Here is a 21,929-nt window from a genome sequence, read left to right as displayed (position 1 = left end):
AAATTCTTAAAATAGTACCTATCTTCAAAGGTATTTCATATTCATCAAATAAGATTTATCCCAACTAAGGTCAGTTAACATGAAAACACAAGCTCCAGACAGCTTTTTATTCTACCAAAATTTCACGCTTTATAGAGAAACAGCCTGCATAATTAGCAATCTAATTGCTAAACCTAAGTAAAAAACAGTATAAACAAGATTTGAAGAAATGGAAACCACTACAAACAAATGAGACCCTCTTCTATTAACCTCAATTCTTATCAGTCACTGCAGAGCTGTTTCTTTCAACCACGGGGAGAGCCATTTCTCTTACAACTGCTAAGGAATTTTGTTGACATAACTTACCCCAGTAGACATCACAATATCCCGAGTCCTTGGGCCTTTATATAAAATGTACACCTATAAATGTCTGTAGTAAGTAAGCAGCAAGACAGGCCTTTGAGTCCACCGGCAGACTGGTCCCAGCTCCCTCACCCACACTTCCACATCTTACACCATGTTCTGAGGTCTCTGTGCATTCCAATCCATTGGCTGAGAATGTTTGAAATGAAAGGGACAATGAGATTTAAGAGATAATATATACCTGACCACAGCAAGAAGTTTAATTACGACTCAGCTTTTGCTTCTTTATAACAAAGAAGCACATGATCAAGTCTTTTCATTATGAAAGTTGGTATAGGCCTGGGAACCAAAGCAAAATCTGTAGAACAGGATTAATTCCCTATTCAAAAGAATTCCCTACGACCAGAACAATAATTTTGGACTATCCATCTGGAACCAGCCTTGTTATTTTATTGCACAGGTTGGCTACAGGTGACACACCACCACCACCACACAGCTTTGTAAGTTTGAAGTTTTCCTCTGCGGTGATTGTGGGATGCTATCTGAGCAGCGAGCCAGGCCCCAGAAGGTCTTCCCTATTATCCTTTCTCATCAAACAACCCCAAGCTCGGAAACCTTGAATCCCAAATAAAGTGACACACCAAAGAGAGATACAATGTTAGTTTCTGAAATTTTATTAAGTTTAATACATACATTTCACAAACAGAAGCCTTCAAACACCACACACAATTCCATAACCAAATGTTTCAGGTTTATCAACATTCTTGAACTATTTACACCTTCTTCCCTCGACAAAAGTGCAATCCAAGACATCTTGACAAGAAATGTTTACTGACAAGAATATATTTGTTGAGCTGGTTTTAATGATACCCATCCGTGATTTTTTCTTTCAATTACCTGGAATAATAACAAAGTCAACAGGACACAGAGATGAGCTGGGTTAGGCAGCATCCTATGAAAGGAACGAAAACACAGAACAGGGGCGCTTACTCTTCAAGTCCTCCCCAAACCTCCAGCGAAAACTGCTCTAGAGCTGCAACCAGGAGGCCAAAGAGGAGAGCCAAGCGGAGGTCCTGATCCGGTCACAGCACGACGGACTGCACGTTAGGCATTGGGTCTTATGGGACAAGACAGAGGACTGCAGCAAGTCAGGTCTCACGATCTGAGAGGTTATGGATCAGCCTGTCTGTTAGTTTTAGTATTTCAACACCAAATTATATTCTTTCCTAATGAGTTCATTTCCCCCCCAAAACAGATATGAAAATACTTTTTACTCTGAAAATAAGCTTCTTTTGCAAAAACGGGAAAGCAAACACCGGGGAGAGCTCTTTCTTAGGGCGGAATAATTCATCCCACTCCTCAGTGGCGTGACCAGTGTCTAGCTTTTAACCAAGCAGCTGATAAACTCAGTATATCTATCTCTTGCTTTCAGATGCAATGAGAAGAGAGTGGAGAACTGTGTCAGCCTGAAGAGGAAGTAATAAAACCATCAGAAAGAGTTTCTCACTAGAATGCAGCAGGTAAAATTTTATTTGTTCCAGGTACAGAACGCTTAAAACTAAGTGATAAAAAAAAAATTAGAACACATGAAAAAAATCACTTTGAAATTACTAAGCACTTACAAGTGGTTCATTTTACTGAACACTACTTAGCAGGAAAAAAAGACAATGGATCTCTGGTGTGACAAACCACAACAAAAAAATAGTCATCTTTTTTGACATACTCCAATTTCCACCAAGATATTCAGAGCAAAGTACTTGGAGAAAGTGTGGCAAAAATACCAAGGTCAGCAGATTTCTAAAATAAGATTTATTCTCCACACTGTTGCATCCTCAATTATATTTTATCCGCAAATAAGCCAGACTCTCTACTTTAGAGGAGAACATGATGACTTAAAGGCAAAAGATAAGTCTCAGATGATACCTGTGCCTCGACTCTTACTATCTGCAGCAGCCGCAGAATCCTAACTTCATCGTCCAAATAAGGGCCAAAAGCAAATTGTATCCAATTACAGGGAAAAGTCCCCATCTTATTTTTCAGAGAGTAGAAATATAAGGAGAAAATACTGAATGCATCAGACCGAGGACCTTGTGAATGTGTAAATGTCTACGTTTTAAGATCCAGAACAACAAGGTAAGCAGGTTTCTCTACAAAATTTTAGATGGATTAAAAAACAGCATTACAAACATTTATCTTACTATTTGTTTTAAATTCAGAACTGAAATCCAAATGCTACTCTTAGGATAAGAGAAACCAATTTTTATACTTGGATACATGAGAGAATCAATGGGGAGCCAGTTAATACACAACTGTAGCTTTGTGTATTAAAGACAAATTTGCAAAGGGCTATGTCCTAAGGACCTTTTAGAGTTGCATCAAATACTGTCAGACCAACACCGATTTGCCACTTCTTAAAAGCATTGAGCATTTCATTTCCTCCAACTGTGAAATATTTCTCAAATCATCAAACACCAAACCAGATGCAATAAAACGAGTTACAATCATCTAAACTGAAAGATAGGAACATTAGTCAATATACTGGTTCATTAATGTTCTGTTATTTCAAACAAAACTTCAAATATTTCATACAGTAGAACTGAAACTTTCTTGCAATAAGAGCTAAATGCTTCTGAGAGGAAAAACGGCTGTCTTTCTGACGGGGGGCGGGGGGCGGGTGGGAGGTATAAACCAGATGAATAATACAAAATGTTCACACAACCCCAATTTGGCTACCCATGAAATGATTGTATTCTCGGCATTCTATTAGCAGACATGAAATACTTGAAATCATCAAATCCATTTTTGAGAAATCATGTTCCAATCACAATTCTAAATGGGTATGAGGTGTCAGTCTGTTTAAATCATCAAGCTCTAACACAAGTCTGAATTTTGGAAAGCCCAATACTCTGACTCACTGAGTTACACAAATTATCTTTTTTTCCCCCCACTAATGGTGAAGTATCAAGGACAGCTTCAGAATGATCTCTTCTCAAACATACTGTTAATACATTACAACGTGTAATGTTCTGAAAAATGAAACACATTTTAAGAAGAAATATTATCATTATTTTCTTCAAATCCTCAAAAACAATTTTTTCCTCTCCTTCCTAGAGTCAAACCTATGATTTGGGAAACTCAGCATTAAATGGGTAAAATGTGGCCAGAACAGTTTTGTGGAAGGTAAAGCATGGCAATGTTGGCTCTGAAATTCACCAGTTAGGGTCTACTGCTGTGAGATCTACCCATAAGAAGGATCTGACATCAAATGACACTTTGACAGTGCAACCTACATAAATCGGCACCACCGAAATCATGTTATTCATGGATTCTCCTTCAGAACTCATCTACCCAACCCCAAAGACACAATTCGCAGGACAGGGTTCTTTCTGCCTGGTCTTGCCCCCGAGAGTCACTGTGTATCCCTTCCAAATTCATTTAGCATATTCTCTTCGTTACAGGCCAGCTTACCCACAAATCTCTGCGACACCATCAGTTTTCATAGGCCTTACAATTTGGATATACTTTTCAGCAGGAAAACTGCTAAATCACAACAGTGACAGAAACAGCACTTGGGTCTACTTTCAAATCATCTGCAGGTCAGTGTGCATGGCAGAGCGCTGAACCGAGACAGACTGCGCCACCAGCAGCTCCCCAGGCACAGACTTACATTCACACGTCACGTGTTCTTCCCAAGGCCCAGGAAAGATCTCAAAGTGGGTCTTGAGACAGTTAACATCTTAACAAGAGTTTCCTTCCAACTCCCTCCATGCTTTTAGTTCTTAACCACAGGATCCTGTTGCTAATTTCACCCTCCCCTCCCCACCACCTTCAAAGCTGCATGAGAGATACTTAGCAATGGTGAACCACTCTAGCCCAGACTCACAGGATTATCCATTTGGGCTCTGGTCATGACCACAGACGAACACTCGGGAGTCAAGAGAGGGCCAGGGGCCAAGCCCATGTCAGTGGCACATGTACACAAAGGAACTCTCCTTTAAATTAGAAAAGAAAGTAATGTCACAGAAATGTTTCCCTATAAAAGATATGTCATAAAGAAATAATGTCAATAAAATAGCTATTACTAAAGCAAAGCTTTCATCAATAAGCTTCGAGAACTTTGAAGGAGGAAAATGGCTTCACGAAATGGTAGTCCAGGTTCCCGCAGTGCGGACACTGCTGGACATTGCTGTACTCGGAGAAGTACTGCATCCCGATGCGCACGTCTATCACAGGCTTCCCGCAGTGCTTACAGTTCAGGCGGGCCTGGGGGGGAAACACAGACGCATGAGCCACGATGCCAATGCCCTTCTGTCTCAGAGCATGGTCAAAGTCATCCAACCCACAGGACAACATGCTATGTCGGAGAAACGCATCGAGAGGTTAGCAAAGCGTCCCTTTTATTCCCAAAAGCAGGTTGTGCAAAGCGTAAGAGATACATGCAGCTACTCATCGCCAGTCCGACACCCTGACTCCTGCATTTCTCTCTGGAGATGCACAGCGCTGACAGCTCCACTTCCTGGCATGAAGCAAACTCCAAACTTGTACTGCCTGCACGTCTCCACTGACGCTCCCCTAACAAGAGGAAAGCCCCTCTCCTGGACTGTAAAGAGGGGCTGAAGCCGACTTCCCTCATTCAAAGCCTCATGAAACTTCTGGGAACATGCGAAGTTTATTTTAAAACTTCATATACATTTCCCATTCTGCTCCTTACTACACTTGTTTTCTTTGCTGCAAAAATAAAATGTCCCTAAAATACTCAAGGAAAATTAACAATCCCGGAAGAAGTGCTATGTTTACCCTGAAGCTTCTGGGAAACCACCACACAGTAGATCTCCATTCATGCCTGGGCCTCTGACAGCACAAGACTAGAATCTTTTCGGCAAAAGGTCCAAGAACTTAAGTGAATAGCCAGAAATGATAAATACGACAGACTCTCAATTTAGATTCATCCTCAAAATGTAATAGAAAATACAATCTCATTTTGCGCTCAACACACTCCTGTGAGGTGTGTGGTAAAATGTCAATTTTAGATGAGGAAACTGAGGCACACAGTGAGAGCGCAACATGCCTGAGACTGCCAAGTCAGGAAACAGGAAGGCTGAGAAGCAGAGAGACTTACTCCAGAGCCCACGTTCTTAGCCGTGACATGGACAACCTTTCTAAAGCCTAAGATAAATTCCCTTTTAGCTGATTAATCTCTCTGAACAACAAAAGTGAAATTCTGGGCAAACCTCGCTATTTAATCACTCTCTTTCCTCTGCTATCTCTGCTATACCATTGCTTAGTTTTGGCTCCAAGTCTTAGAAGATTTTCCTGGATTCCTTAATAATGTCTAACACTTGTATCTTTACAGTGAATGAACAGTTGACCCCTGAACAACACAGGTTGAACTACACAGGTCCACTTATAAGCAGATTTTTTAAAATATAATATAGTATTATAAGTGTATTTTCTTTCCCTTACTATTTTCTTAATAATGTTCTCTCTTCTTTGCCTTGCTTCATCATAAGAATACAGTATATAATACATATAATGTACAAAATATGCATTAATCAACTATTTAAAAAAATTTTTTTTAATGCTTTTTGAGAGACAGAGAGAGACAGTGAGATCAGGAGAGGGGCAGAGAGAGAAGGAGACACAGAATCCGAAGCAGGCTCCAGGCTCTGAGCTAGCTGTCAGCACAGAGACCGATGCAGGGCTCGAACCCACGAACTGTGAGATCATGACCTGAGGCGAAGCCGGACGCTTAACTGACTGAGCCACCCAGCTGCCCCCATTAATCAACTATTTATGTTATCGGTAAGGCTTTCAGTCAACAGGAGTTGAAAGTTCTATGCAGATTTCCAACTGCACAGGTGATCAGTGCCCTTAACCCTGATGTTGTTCGAGAGTGAGCTATAGTTAATTGATATTTTTTTAAAGCCAAAGAGTAATCAAACATGTTTGCATTTTAGGAGGAGGCCATAAAATAAAGATCTGGGCTGACATTGTTTTAAGGAAGAAACACACAGTGAGTACCCAGAGGCTGGATATGCAGGATGCCATTCTGCTTCCTCCCTAAGGATGAGGAAATAATCCCAGTGCCTTTCAGTCTAGTAGAAGGAACACCAGATGGGCTGTGGCACATTTCTAAAGACCTGAGTAAAAAGACCTCTACTCTGTGTGTGGAAAACAAGGAGGCTAAACGAGATCTCCCAAGTCCTTTCCAGCACCAACATTCTATGGGGTATGGGCCCCAAGTTCTTTTATTTCCTTAATTCTTTAAAAGAGAACCCTCTCTCATCTGTGTAAAGAGAGAGGGGCCACCTCCTCCTGTTTCTCTCATCTCAAAAGCCGGCATCACGGCCCGGTGAGTGTTACAAAATGCTAGAGGGCAGAACTAAAAGGCTAGGAGATCTCATTTCCAAGGCTAATGGAATTTTAAAATGGAAACGTGGCCAATGTATCAGAATAGCATAAAAATGGTCAGTCCTCTCCGGAATCAAATGGCAGGCTATGGATGGCCATTTAGGTGTCTCACGACCATACTCCTCTTTTGAGAACACCAGTAGAGACGAAGTATGGCTGAAATACCCACTCTGCCAACCTTTTAATTCAACTGACACAGGTTATGGCAGAATACTCTCTTTATAAAATGAAGCCATCATACTAAAGATACAAAACTAGGTCGTAAGCAATAAAGTGTTTATTAGTTATTTATATTAAAAGCCAGGCATGGCCACCAAAGAACCAAGGAAAATTCTCCCCTATCCACAAATATCAAGGAGTCCTAAAACAAGGCTTCTTTTCCCCAAGCACTTGGAAATAAACCAAGATACTTCCAAGAAATTTCCTTTGTCTCCTGTGTTTCGATGTACTTATTACGGTGTTTTCGGAGGCTACCACTTCTCTTCTTCCTGGTGACAGCTAAGTTTTGGAAAATGCTTCCTCTTACCCATGCTTTAGGGATTACAAATCTTTCATGTCAACCTCCCAACACTGTACAAAGCAGTTTCTAGGAAACTACACTATTCCACAGAAAGAAAGGAGAAAGAAAATCCTACCTATTAAAGAATGTAAACGTTTCTTCTCCCTTTTAAATAATAACTTTTTCTCTTTTCTTAAAATTTTTAATGTCTATTTATTTTTGAGAGAAAAAGAGAAAGAGGGAGGGAGACAGAGCGTGAGCAGGGAAGGGGTAGAGAGAAAGAGAGGGAGACAGAATCCGAAGCAGGCTCCAGGCTGCTTCAGCACATAGTCCGAAAGCGGACTCGAACCCACAGACTATGAGATCATGACCTAAGCTGATGTCAGACACTTAACTAACTGAGCCACCTAAGCACCCCTAAATAATAACTTCTTTCTTACTAAAACCTAAGTATATGTTAGTCATGCAAACATAAGAAAACACAGCAAAAAGAAAACTTAAGAAACTACTTGGCATCCCGGCATCCAGAAACCACCTCTGGTTAACAGACCAGCAGCTAACTGTCCATATTCTCTTTTACAAAAGGAAGTGTACTATTATGCTGTTCTATAAACTACCTTTTTGACTTGAAATACTATGCATTACACAGTAGTCTACCTCACCCTGTGAATGGCTGCAGAATATTCCAGCAACAGCGCCCTCACACTGTGGGGCATCTGCCATCATCCCTGGACTCCGGGCAAGTCTCAGGATCAATGCGGTCTTCCTCATCCTCTCCCACACTAACCGCAGCGCCGTCTCTAACTCCCTCCGCTCCCTACCGGCCAGAAGCCTGCGCTCATCTGCAGCTCGCTCTGTGGAGCCAATACCAACCTGACAGCAAGGGGAGGCAGCCAGGATGTCGTAGGTGTACATGGTGCCCAGCTGGTGCCAGCTGCCGTCCCACCGCGACTTACATTTGATGCAGATGATCTTGTGAACCCCCTCCAGGCAGTCCACGCACACGGCATACAGGTGCATGAGCCTCCCTGCGCACAGAAGACATAATGCTGAGAGTGGTCATCAGAGGGGGATACAGAAAATGGGTTACTACCAATTATAAACAAACACGTTACCATGCAGATAACATACAAAGCACAACAGGTCATATTTATCACATACCCCCAAATTGTCCTTTGAGAATAGTGACGAATACTAACGATTATTAATGGGACATAGACACATGAAGTTCTATTTTAATAAATATTGCCTCAATTCACTTTTCTAAAAAGAACTGACACGTTTACAATATGGACATCCAGACTCAAATGATCCACTCGCATATGCTAAAAACCAGACAGTGATCACAGAGGACTTTCTGCTCAGAAGTCTGCGTGTGGCGTGGGGACTGAACCAGCAATGCCTGTCGGCAGTCAAGGGCCTGCGTCCAGCGACAAGTCCCATCACAAAAAAGGCAAAAGTCTGTCTTGGTATTGGTAGCCCAGAGTTACAGCACAGTCACGATTACTATATGAACTGTCCTTGTCTCCAAAACTGCTGAGCCATCACCATATTTAATTTAGAAACCAAAATTCTATCTTACTTGTAAGTGGTTATTTAAAAGGATGTCAATGTTTTGTTATTTACTGGGTTCTTAAAAGACACAACCCCCTTCCTCCATGGCCCTTAACATCTAGTGCTTGAGAAAGAAGTCACCACCCTTGTTTACACAGAAGGGTAAGGATTCCAGTCACTGGGAAAGACTGGGAGTGTCCGCATCAGCCTAGACAGCGTATAATAGCAACAGTGCTGCTCTCCCAGGAGTTCCGCCGTGCTGAAAGCTACGGTAAGAAGAACACGTACTCCTCCAGACTGTGCTGCTCCCTGCCATCCGCCCGCCCACGGCTCTGCACCTGTCAGTGGTCAGGGCCAGCCTGCTCCTTACCCACTGGGGAGGGTACATAGTACTTACAGGGAAACTTTCCATTGCATTTGCTTACAAGGCTGTCTCTTCCTCTGGGAGGGTAGAAACATGTTTTCACACACACACACACACACACACACACACACACACTGTTCTCAGGACTATCTAATTTTCACCCTTCTCCACACATTCCCTGATAGGCACCCTTCAGACTCTGCCTTTACCTTCTCTTTACTCCCTATTCAAGAATTCTTCCAATCTTAAGATCTGAACCACCACTGTTATCAAAGAAGCTCCCCTATTGCTTATTTCTAATAGCACTTGCCACATAGACCTCTCCACCAAAGAGTCCCAACACCCCTTCAAACCCAATACACACCATTGCCTCTCAAATTCTTTCCCCTAAGACAAGTCCCCTTCCCAACATTCCCCACTCCTGTCTGTGATGGCATCATTTATCTGGCCTAGAGCCAAGGTGAGCCAACAAGGATACATCTTCATCCCTGTAGGCTCCATGTCTAGCACAATGTCTGCAATGTAGGAAGCACTACGTAACTGGATGTTGGTTAAATGGATGAGGTATAGCCATAGCCAAAGATAACCCTTTTGGCTCTAAGGCCAAAAGGAGAAAAGGGGGGAGCTGGGGGGAAAGGTGACAAGGGCTTCTTATAATACGGCCCATCTCTGCTCTGGAGCACTGAGAAGAAAAAGGTCTCACATGCCATGGCCACTTAGAGTGGGCTGACAAGATTTCACGATGTCAGGTCAAGTATCCAAGATCACTGGAGAACACTTCATCGCCAGTCTCCCTCCTAGATTTGCCACTGGGATTCTCAAACATTCAAAGACACCCAGTGGGCTGCCAGAAAGAGTGGGAGGAGGAACAGACACAGAGGTGAGGTGTTAGTAGCAAAGACCATGATGACAGAGCTGACAGGGGACCATCACTGAGTATCCACCAAGGGCCTGGCAGGTGCTCTAAGGAAGCCCCGTGAGTCATTTCACAGAACCCTCAAAGCAGCACCAGGAAGCAGGCAGTACTGTTACTCCCACTCCAAACTGGAGGAACTTAAGTTCCGTGCGCTGGCTTAACTTGCCCAGACTCGTGAGGATAATAAGGAGCAAAGTCCAGACTTAAATTCTGCTCTTTCCGACTCTCAACCTCCAAGAAAACTCCAGGGAACCCTGCGCCAAGAGTTTCTAGATTTATTTCAGTTACTATTACACATTGTCCTAGACACAGAGATTTTTACATTTCTAAACTGTAGGGCTGTGAGTTCAAACAAAAAGTAGACTCCTCAGAGAACAGTCACCTGTGGTTCCATGTCGTAAAGAAACAGTGAGAACTTCCTAATTGGATCAATCTTAAGAAATTACTGAAACCAAACCAAACCATCTTCCCAGAGGAAGAGTCAGAGCGCAGCGGCTGGAGGTGAGGCTGCAGGGGGCAGCGATGGGTAAAGGGCGAGCGAGGGAAGGACGGGCCACGCGGCCCATCCCTGGAAATAACCGGTTACTCCAGCACCACATAATAATCTGCAACCAGATTCCTGTGGCCTGGAACACGGCCTTTCCATTGTAGTTGGAACTGCTTTGAAGCCAAACACGGGTGGGACTCTGTGACAGAAGAAATGACTTACACCACCTGGCGTTAAAAACAGAGCAGATCGACTTGTAGGACATGTGGCAACAAGAACAATGACACACATCAAGGCCCCACCTGAGGCACACACTCGTTCTGGTCCTAATCTTCAGATTTTATCAACGGTCAAATTTCTTAAGACCTTTGTAATATGTGCCTAACACATCCATTAGCTGTCTGTGGATATATACGTACTTATGTGTATTAGGTGCACACATACATGTGCGTGCACACACACACACACACACACACACACACACACACACACACACACTGTTCTTGGGACTAATTTTCACTTTTCTCTGCCTATTCCCTGAGAGGTTCCCTTCAGACACAGTGCAAGGCTCTGTCAATACTCTTCCTTTACTTTCTCTTTTCTCCCTATTCAAGAGTTCTTACAATCTTAGGATCGGAACCACCACTGTTATCAAAGAAGCTCCCCTAATGCTTACTTCTAATAGTGCTTGCCACACAGACCTCCCCACCGAAGAGTCCCAACACCCCTTCAAACCCAATACACACCAATGCTCTCATCTTCTTCCCCTGAGACAAGTCCCCCTCCCAACACTCCCCACCCCTGTCCGTGACAGCATCATTTACCTGGTCTAGAGCCAAAGTGAGCCAACAAGGATGCATCTTCATCCTCTATAGGCAAGCTGTCCCCAAAGCTACAATTTTTCCTTTAAAATAATCTCCTGTAGATATATCTCCCTACCTTTCAGTTCCCACTCTTCGCACCCAGCAGTCTCTCATCACCTGCCGTCTGGCCTGGAGAGAGAAGTTCTACCTCTGGGTAGAGAGGTTCCACCCCTTTCAAACAATTTTTCCCCACAACCAATCATCTACTCTAAAAACAAACAAACAAAACAACAGTAACAAAAAACCTCTTCAGTTCTTAAGGAACAGGGCAAAGCTTGTGGCTTGAAAGGACACCCGAGATCTATTCTCCACCTAACCAACTCATTTTCCACTGCAGAACCTCTACCCTAACCAACAAGCTCTCTCCAGTTCTGTCTCCCGACTTTTTAACCACCATTCCTTTGCTCACACTGTCCCTGCCCTTACAAGCAAAGGCCTGATGTGAGCAGACCCTCTGCTTATCAAAATCCAGGCCACTTTCTGACCTGTGCCTTCACACCGCCTCCTGTGACTGCACAGGCCAAAGTGGCCCCTTCCTCACTGAAAATCACAGGGTGCCTGAAGCACGTCTCATCCAGGTGGTATCAGTTCCACAGGTGGTGCTGGTGTCTTCCGCCGGCAAAGTGAGTTACATTTTTATAGAGAGCTTACATCCTGGAGGAGCCTGGATGGCTCAGCTGATTGGGCATCTGACTTCGGCTCAGGTCATGAACTTGCAGTTCAACAAGTTCGAGCCTTGCATCCAGCTCTGCACTGGTGGTGCGGAGCCTGCCTGGTGTTCTCTCTCTCCTTCTCTTTGCCCCTACCCACTTGCACTCTCTCTCTCCAAATAAGTAAATAAACTTTAAAAAAGTCTTACATCCTAAGATTATAAATTGGTGAAAAGCAAGGACTGACAGTACCCAGCACACGTATGAAATTCATACAATGGGCTGACGAATAGGTTAAGTGAAAAGAATCCATCACAAACAGAAAAAGAACAACACTCCTCTCATGTATGCCGAATCCCTGCACTCTCACTCCCATTCATCTCCAGTCTTTTTTTTTTAATTTTTTTATGTCTTTTATTATTTTTTTAATGTGTTTTATTTATTTTTTAGAGACAGAGAGAGACTGCGCGAGCAGGGGAGGGTCAGAGAGAGAGGGAGACACAGAATCCGAAGCAGGCTCCAGGCTCCGAGCTAGCTGTCAGCACAGAGCCCAATGCGGGGCTCAAACCCACGAACTGTGAGATCATGACCTGAGCTGAAGCCGGACGCTTAACCGACTGAGCCACCCAGGCGCCCCCATCTCCAGTCTTAAAATGAAGTGAAAGTAGTTTCCACCTACTCCCCTCTAAAATTATCCCCAACCAGTATAAAGAATGAGAAGCAAAACACGAACCCCATCTTCCAGAAACCTGGACTAATAATAAGAGCTCAGATGGATGAAGGCATTTTAAATGGCTGCCTTTAACAAAGGTTAAAAGACAGGAGGGATTAGGTGACGCTCTGGAAAAGGAACGAGGCGCAACTTTACTTCCTCTTCCTCTGATGAGAAAGTTAAGACAAGAAACAAGAACAAGACGCTATTAAAAAGAGCTCTTGGAGGGCACCTGGGTGGCTCAGTCAGTGGAGTGTCTGACTGCGGCTCAGGTCATGATCTCACGGTTCGTGGGTTCAAGTCCCGCATCGGGCTCTGTGCTGACAGCTCAGAGCCTGGAGCCTGCTTCAGATTCTGTGTCTCCCTCGATCCTTGCCCCTCCCCCATTCACACTGTGTGTCTCTCTCTCCCTCTCTCTCTCAAAAATAAACATTTAAAAAAAAAGAGCTCATAGAAATTATAATTTATATATTTCAGAACAGAAAATCTTAAACTCATTAAAAATACTGGAATATAAAGCCAAAGGAATCTTCCAGAAGGCAAGATAAAGAGATAAACAATAGGCTCAATACATATATAATAGAAGATCCCTCCATCTCAAAAAAAGGGGGGGGGGAGATCAATTTTAAGAGGTCTGATACCTGACGAACAACTGCATAGTTGTTTTTTTAAATGAAAGGAAAGAATTTTCAGATTAATAAAATAGAAGAAAATCTTCCCAAACCAAAGACCATAAGTTTATAGTCAAAATCCCAAGCAAGCATGCTTCACAGTGAAGGGGGCTGGAGCACTCATGTCACGGCAAAACTTCAAAGCTCTAGGGATAAAGAGGAAATCTTAAAATCTTCAGGGGACAGGAGCAGAGAACAAAGGGACAGGAATAAGAATAATATTTGACTTCTCGACAGTGACCCTGGAAGACAGGAGACAGTGAAGAAAGGCCTTCAAAGTCCTAAAGGGAAAGTATTTATTATAACTTGGAAGACTCCTACCCAGTCAAACAGAAATCAACTGTGAAGATAGAATCAAGATCTTATCACACTTACAAGGTCTGAAAATACCTATTCCCACACCTGCTTTCTCAGAAAACTCCTGGGGATGTTTCTTAACAAACCGGGGGAATAAAGCAAGAAGAAAGAAACTATGAGCTCTAGGAAACAGAAGACGACAAAAAGAAAAGCAATTACAGAATTCCTGGAAGGGCAGCTATGCAGCACAGCAGGTACTGAGCACACTAGGACAGACAGGAGCAGGGAGATGAAAGGCCCCATGAAGGAAATTTCTGCAAAAAGAAACTCACACAGCGTATGATAGGTATGTGCAAACGCTTCTGAAAACTTAGTGAGAGCTGCTGGAGAGTGAGAGCCACAAGCCATTGTTCCCAAAAAGACTGAGCCAATGAAATTGTGAAGCAATTATGAACCTTAAGGAAAACAAAAGAGGCACCTGGGTGGCTCAGTTGGTTAAGCGGCTGACTTCGGCTCAGGTCATGATCTCACTGCTCCTAGGTTCAAGCCCCGTGTTGGGATCCGTGCGGACAGCTCAGAGCCTGGAGCCTGCTTTGGATTCTGTCTTTTTCTCTCTCTCTGCCCCTCCCTCACTCGTACTCTATCTCTCTCTCAAAAATGAATAAATGTTAAAAAAAAAAAAAAGATGAAAAAAAAAAGATGTCCTAGAATATACTGTACTCTACACAGGAAATGTACCTATACTTCTTGCTAAACATTAAATATTTACATAACCTTAACAGTAAAAACATCAAGGATTTAACCAAGAACTGTAATAGATTATCCTGATAGAAAATGGAAAATTTAAAAACGCACAGTCATCCACCTCAAAAGTAAGTCAAGAGACAATATCTAAAATTGGATATGAAGATAGCAGTTTTTCAATGATGACAGTAAAAACCTGAGAATCAGTAAAGTTGAAAAGTGCTCGTCTCTGGGAACTGAAGCGGCAGGCCTTGATGGGAAGGAGGCAGGTGGGGAGATATCATTTCTACTACACGCTTTTTTAGCACACTTTTTTCAATTTATTTTTGCTTCTTTTTTAAGTTTATTTATTTTGAGAAAGAGAGCAAGCATGCATGGGAGGGGCAGAGAGAGAGAATCCCAAGCAGGCTCTACACTGTCACAGGCGCCCCAGTTTTTAGCACACTTTTAAAGTTACAAATGTGTTACACATCAGGTTATCTCACCTTTATATAAATTCAGAAATTTAGGGCACCTGGGTGGCTCAATGGGGTAGGCGGCTAACTCTTGATTTTGGCTCAGGTCATGATCTCACACCACGCTGCTGGTGTGGAGCCTGTTTGGGATTCTCTCTCTTTCTCTCTCTCTCTGCCTCTCCCCCCACCAACACACACACATACACACATCTATGTGCACACACTCTCTTAAAACAAATGAAAACTGTTTTAAAGAATTCAATAGTTTTACACGAATTGACAGGTTTCTCACAGACACTGACCAACCCCCATCATTTCAGTTATGGCTGACCTACCCCTACATTCCTGATCGCCATCCACAGCACTAAGTTCCCCCCACTTCACCACCAGGGCGAAGTGTCAGCTTCCAGTAACCTTCCATTTTCCTTTGGCTGTTATCCAGAGGGCCTTACCTTCCGTAAACTTTAAGATTAATTCAACTAATCTAAAAACACGCTGGCCCTCTCTGACCCCTACTTTCCCTCACTCCATCATGTTTACAAGGATCACACAGAACACTCAGCATGCTGGGCACGTTCACACGGGTTTCAAAGGCAACCGTTTTACAGCAAGTGTCATAATTATGCAATTCCTACTCTAAATTCCCTCCCAATTACACAAAACTACACACCAGGAATCCTCCCTTCAAATTACAGCAGAACCAAACATAGAATTACCCACCAGGACTACTGTTCTTGGTCCAGTGACATCAGAGTAAAGAAACAAAAAAGCAACCCCACCTCCACCACCTCAATGGGTGAAGCTGAACTACTCAAACACCACCCCGCACCGGACTATACACCAAAAAGCACCAACAGTTAAAATGAAGCCGGACCAGGGCCATCCCATCGTGTTTGCTTCGCAGCTTGTAGCAAACAGAAAGCAGGCAAGGTGAACGACCACCTGTACCTTGAAGATGACACGGGACGTCATACTCGATCTCATCGTGTCTTGACGGGCTCAAGAACAGAGTTCCGTCCACCAGAGGGAACTGTTCGAACACTGGCAGCGCCCGGTGGCACAGGGCACAGTTCACGACGTTCCGGTGGCTGGCGCTGAGGGCCGCGAGGATGAACTTGCGTAGATCCTCGCCCTGGCCCATCTGGGCGTCATCCTCCATCCGCACGTGGAAAGTGTTCAACTTATGCCTGGGGATGTGGGTGAGCAGCTCGGACAAGTCCAGCCGCCGCAGGAACTGCACGGGCGTGTCGAAGTGGCCCCCCCGGTGCACAGATAATCCAGCCGGACTGTACTCGAAGTGCGTGTTCCGGAAGACATGGCCCCCGGCCATGGCCTTTTTGTGGGGCTCCAGATGGATGGCATTCTTTAAGAACTCCCCGAGGTACCTGGAGGAGCGGGGGCCGCTGAAGTGGGCAGGGGAGAGGATGGAGTAGCCGGCGGGCGGGGACTGGCCTGGGGAGCCCCCGGGAGAGCGGGCCCCGTAGGCCGCGGCGCTCACCGCTTTCTCCTGGGAGTTCTGCCGGTCCATGGAGTGCCGCCGCGGGAGGTCATGGCTCAGGCCCTTCTGCGGCTTGTTCGGTGGCCGGCACTTTTTGGCCTCGTCCCCTGCTTCGCCGGGGGGCCTCCCTGTGTTCTTCTCCGACCCAGACTTCTTCTTCTTCTCATCCTGCATCCGCTTCACCTGGTACCAGTCTGTGTCCTTCTTTAAGTGGCCCTGCCCACAGCGGCAGGAGCAGAAGCGGAAGGCCAGGTCGTAGCCCTTCTTGGTCCACATGTTCTGGCGGCACTGCTTCTCGTTCCAGCTGCGGGCGCGGCCGATGCAGTTGAACTGGACGAGGATGCTGCTCTCCCACTCGTAGAAGCACTGCAGGTGCATCCAGGGGCTGCAGGGGCAGTGCTCGTTGTTGCACACCACCTTCTGGTAGTCGTCCTTGTCCAGGTCCACCGGCCTGCCGAGGCTGCAGATCAGGGGCGTGGCACAGGGGGCCTCTGGGGGGACACAGGGAGAGAGAAAGAGAGGGTTCAGCACCAGGAGCTGGGATTCCAGCTGGCACCTCGTCAGAGAGCAAAACTACCGCCCCTGCATTAGCCCATTTGTGCCAATAGGGCAGTCTTTTGGTGTCAAGATTCCCACTGCTGGAGTAACATCAGACAGGATTAGAAAACATGCACTACTCTCTTCTGGTATCTTGTTGGGCCGAGGGAATTTATTTTCAGATACTTCTTATCTGCGGAAAAACACACCAGTAAGCTTCAAAAAGTCCAAATCCTTCCCAGTGCAATTAGCCGTATGTCAATACTCACAACAGTACAGTATAGCATGAGGTTCTTCCTAAGATGTGGGTGTAATGACAGGCAGCTCTAAGGTTCTTTTAAAAAAGGAATCACTCCAATGAACAAGGAAGTAATATGATGAAGCCACTCAGCCAACTAGTTCAGGTGACAGCTCCAAAGGGCCCACAGAGCCCTTTATCACAAACTTGAAGTTGTCCTGAATATCACAGAAAAGCTAGAAAGCAGACTTACCTCTCCCCAGCTCTCTCCTAGAATGGTCTGATACCTGAGGGGAAAACACTTGGTCACACTAATTGTTGGTCTACACAGAATTACACTGCCAGGTCACGAAGGAGCAAGCTATCAGGACAGAAAACGGGAACGCCAAGATACTTCTACCGTATTTAACCACATGCCCCACCCACATCCAAAAAGCCAATCACGTTCCCCGAAAGGAGGGAAAACTTAGTGACACAGAGTAGAATTTATTTCCTAAGAAGTAAATAGGATTTACAGAGACTGGAATCCTGGTTACTTCAATATCCGTAACATTTTCAAAAGACCCTTCTGGAAAGCAGTAATACACCAAGTAGGGAACCACTGGACTTATCAGGAAGGTTGCGCATGCCAAGCTTAGTTTAGCCTTTATCTTTTGTAGCTGAGAACCCTCAGTTGGAGTACTGTTTTATAAAGCTTACCCTGGTGGCAGTGTGGGACATGAGGCAGGGGACAGGGGACGGGAGCATTCTGGGTGAGAGGTGAGTGCCTGCGCCACAGCAGAGTAAGATGGCGCTCACTGTTGAGGATGAGCAAACTCAGATGGACGGCGAACACGGGAGGGGCAGGTTTGGACAAAGACCACTTGGGGCTGGCCTTGCTTTGGGTCCGCTGAACTGGAAGCTTGTGTACCACTGAGGCAGAGAAAGACAAGCCTGGAGCTCAGGAGACCTGGGGCCCCAATGCAGATGTGCGGCCACACACCCAGAGGTGGAGGTTAGCCCAAGAGGAACACGAGGAGAAGAAAAGAATCCTGAGAAGCAATACTAAAAGGCTGAGAAGAGTCCTCCACAGAGGCTGCTAAGGAATGAATGAAGGATTCACTGAAAGACTAGTAAGGAGAGAATTGTATCAAGGCGGTTGGCAAGTTATAAGAACAGAGGACGAAGGAATGCCCCCAGAGATCACGGTTTCTCAAGCTCTGCACTACTGATGCTTCGGGCTGGGTACTTCCTTGATGTGGGCAGTGTCCTGGGCACTACAAGACGTGTAGCAGCAGTAACACCACCCTCCTCAACGGTGACACGCAAAAATGTCTCCAGACATTGCCAGCTATCCCCTGGGTGGGGAGAGGGAGCAAAACTGCCCCTCATTGGAAACTACTGGGTACATTAAAGACAGAAAAGTCCTCACCAGAATGATCGGTGAGCCGGTCAGTGACACCTTAGTAAGAACAGTTCCAGGGGGATGACAGGGGACCGACAGAGATGGATGGTGAAGAGTAGAGGGAGAGGTAAAAAAGTAGTAGTACAGATGACCTTCCAGAAAACTCTTCCCAGAAGTCCAACTGTAGAAGAAAGAAAAAAGAATGGGAAGAGGCCAGTAAGAGCAGAAACCTACACATTTTTATCTACTCAGGAAACAAACACCAAAAATTTAGGATAGCTTGAAGTGTAGGAGAGGCAAGGAGCTCTGCAACTGCATTACTCAAAGCCCTTCCCGACCCCACCCCTGCCCACTGGATCACAAATACAACACCCCACCAGCACAGTGATGGCACCCAGAGTCTATGGTGCTTGCAGGTTACAACCATCCCCTTTGGTGTGGGACTCCAGGGCACCAGTCAAAGGTCCTATCCAACTGGTCTACCTCCATTCTTTTGATCACTGTGGCTCCCCCATCTACCGCCAAGGAGACCACAATCTTTAATCTTCATTTGTCCAAATCCCACTGGTCTAGTGTAGCAATTCACAGCATGGACTCTCAACCAGACTGCCCGAGCTAGAATCCCAGCAGCGCCACTGTTGAGCTGTGTGCTCTTGGACAAGACACTTCTCTTTTTCCTAATTCTCTGTACAGAATGCAGGTCACAACTGAATGTACTTGATATGGTTGTTAGAAGGACAAGATATACCAACACACAAGTGGCGCTTAGAGCAGGGCCCGTCACATGGGAAGCCTTCTCCCCTTGCTCCCATCCTTCGAGGCCCACCTCTAGACACTGATTTTGCCAGAACCACCCCCTCCCAACCACAGTCTCATTGAGTCCCCACTGTGGTCCCACCAGGTGATGACTTCAGAGAGGATGCCTCTTATCTTTGTGCTCCTGGCACCACTGGGCCTAGACCTTGCACACATCCTGTGCTAATGAAGCTGCATTAAAATGACACTGGCAAAAGAAACCCAACATGACAGAGCAGAAGGACGAGAGCAAGCTGAAATCCAACACAGAGAAAGGCCCACGTGTCCTGAAGCACACTGAAATGAAGTAGAAAAATGGTCTGTAAACTGAGTAAAATCAACTGCAGTCACCTGGGTTATGACCTTTAGTGTCCTTTAAAATGTTCATTAGTCAATTAAACAAAGCTCAGATGCTTTTATCTTCAATCCTTCAGAGAAGCAGCTTTGGAGAGAATGTCTCTGAAATGTAATGGCAGTAGCCAAAGTGGTATTAACCCAAGACTAAAGAAATCAAAGAATGGCCAGAGACTATACCTTGGCATTCATGACATCCAAAATGTTACATCTTAAATGCTGAGACTGGCTTGGTATTTTTTTTAAAGTATTTTCACCTTAAAGAAGGTAGATTAAGAGGGGGAAAGTCCTATTTATATCTTTGTCAAAAAGCTGCAAATACATCATGGAAGCAATTTTGAGCACTTCCTACGTACCGGTCTTCGGAGCTGGAAGAATGAGCAACTCTGAGTGCTCTGACAGCAGGCCAGACAGCTGGGACCCGTCTCCATCACTGCCACCCAGACCACGGCCGCACTCACCCACAGTCTCCCCTCAGCAGTCTCCCCTCCGCAGCTCTGCCACCAAGAGCCCCCCGCTCCAACCTGCCAGCCTGCTCGTTTCCACCTCGGCCGCTCTGATGTGGTCTTCATGGCTAGGCCTCCAAGGCAAAGACAAGGGCTTGAGACTAAACATTACGCACAACAGACACCTCACCCTGTTACACACCTCCAGCCCGATGGTGAGGCTCCGAGGACCAGGGTGAGTAACAGGGTGAGACTCGGGTCCTGCACGAGGACTTCTGACCAGGCTTCTCCCATCTCACCAGCCTTCTGATGAAGCCACGGAGGGCTGGCGTCTGCACTCAGACACGATTGCCTTCTAGGCTTGGTTCACACTGGCCCTCTCCCTCCCACCATCCACACTGGAAAGGCAGCTGGGAATAACACGAGTAAAGGGTTTGATTGGCTAGGTGTTGGATGTGGGGCAGTATCCTGCTTCCTCATCTGTAAAGAAAGAACAAAAATGCTTGCCCTCATTCACATGAAAATGTATATAGGAGTGCTCTAGACGGCTCTGTAACAACTCCTCCTGCTCTTCCAACTCGACGGTCACAGGATACATGTGTCTGGCTCCACAACTCAACGCAAACTGCTCCAATATATTGCCTACTTTCTCTACCTAGTGTTTTGGACACACAAAAGGGGTTCAGAAAACAACTAAAAGACAAATGAAGCCAGGTCTCTTTTTCAGTCTCCTAAGTCTTACAAGTAACTAAAACATACAGGGAAATATTTTAGAATGCTAAGAAATAGCACAAACCGCATTCAAATCAAACCCATAACAAATTACAGTATTACAGACATGCGTTGGATTGCTTCCGGAAAGTGCTCTCTAAATTTACAAAATTCCTAGCCCTTATGAATTGGAGTTCCACAAAGGTGAAGGTGTAATACAACTAAACCTTTAATGGGACAGAGGGAAGAAGGGGATCCCCTGTTCAGTGAGGGCCCATGTCCCATACAGTCCTCAGGACATCGGTCTAACTAAAGCTGTGACAGTCTGATGGACAAGCAATACTGGGAACTAACTGTTCCTTCGTGCGGTCAGCGTTGCTTGGACACATGTACATAAACCCTCCAGCATATTTTCACTGCTTCATCGTCACTCAGCAGCAATTTCACCCTGCCCAAGCGACAATAATTAGGGATCACTTCATTCTGGGTAAAAATCTCAAGTCATTTCTCAACAATGAGCTAGCTAAGTGACATCAGCTGGGCAAAGTCTGTCACTGTACTGACTGATACCAGTATCTCGCCTCCCATCCCCGACCCGCGGCAGGTCTCTGTGCTCCCACACCTGGGCCCCTGGGTGGCTCAGTCGGTTAAGCGGCTCAGGTCATCATGTCACGGTCTGTGGGCTCAGGTCATCATGTCACGGTTTGTGGGCTTGAGCCCCACGTCAGGTTCTGTGCTGACAGCTCAGAGCCTGGAGCCTGCTTCACATTCTGTGTCTCCCTCTCTCACAACACCCACTGGCACTAAGTGGAGGCCCATAAACCAGATAGATATTGCCACTGTCAGCTTTTGAACTGCAAAACTGAATGTTTCACCGCTCTTAAAACAGTCGCAAACATCACAAGCAGGTGCGGAGTTCAGCAGGGTGGAGGGGTGAGGAGGGTTTTCTGAGTCACACAAGGCTTTCCAGGCAAAATCTAAGGTAGGGACTTGGTCACACA

At 45.3% G+C, this 21,929-nt stretch overlaps 1 protein-coding gene across 1 annotated transcript in view; it reads right to left on the bottom strand.

Moving 5' to 3' along the window:
* Nucleotides 1–993: 993 nt before the first annotated feature.
* HECA (hdc homolog, cell cycle regulator) overlaps nt 994–21,929 on the bottom strand; it is a 49,222-nt gene continuing 28,286 nt past the window's right edge. Inside the window, exons 3-5 of the mRNA XM_029943242.1 lie at nt 15,914–16,954; nt 8,126–8,280; nt 994–4,605 (exon numbers count right to left, since the gene is read on the bottom strand). Coding sequence (XP_029799102.1) covers nt 4,441–4,605; nt 8,126–8,280; nt 15,914–16,954 — 1,361 coding nt within the window. The 3' untranslated portion in view covers nt 994–4,440. The remainder of the gene's footprint in view (nt 4,606–8,125; nt 8,281–15,913; nt 16,955–21,929) is intronic.

This window comes from Suricata suricatta, chromosome 7 (genome assembly GCF_006229205.1).
Source record: "Suricata suricatta isolate VVHF042 chromosome 7, meerkat_22Aug2017_6uvM2_HiC, whole genome shotgun sequence".
In the NCBI taxonomy this organism is placed as follows: domain Eukaryota; kingdom Metazoa; phylum Chordata; class Mammalia; order Carnivora; family Herpestidae; genus Suricata; species Suricata suricatta.
Note: the sequence above shows the minus strand (reverse complement) of the source record. Positions and strands in the feature narration are given on the sequence as shown.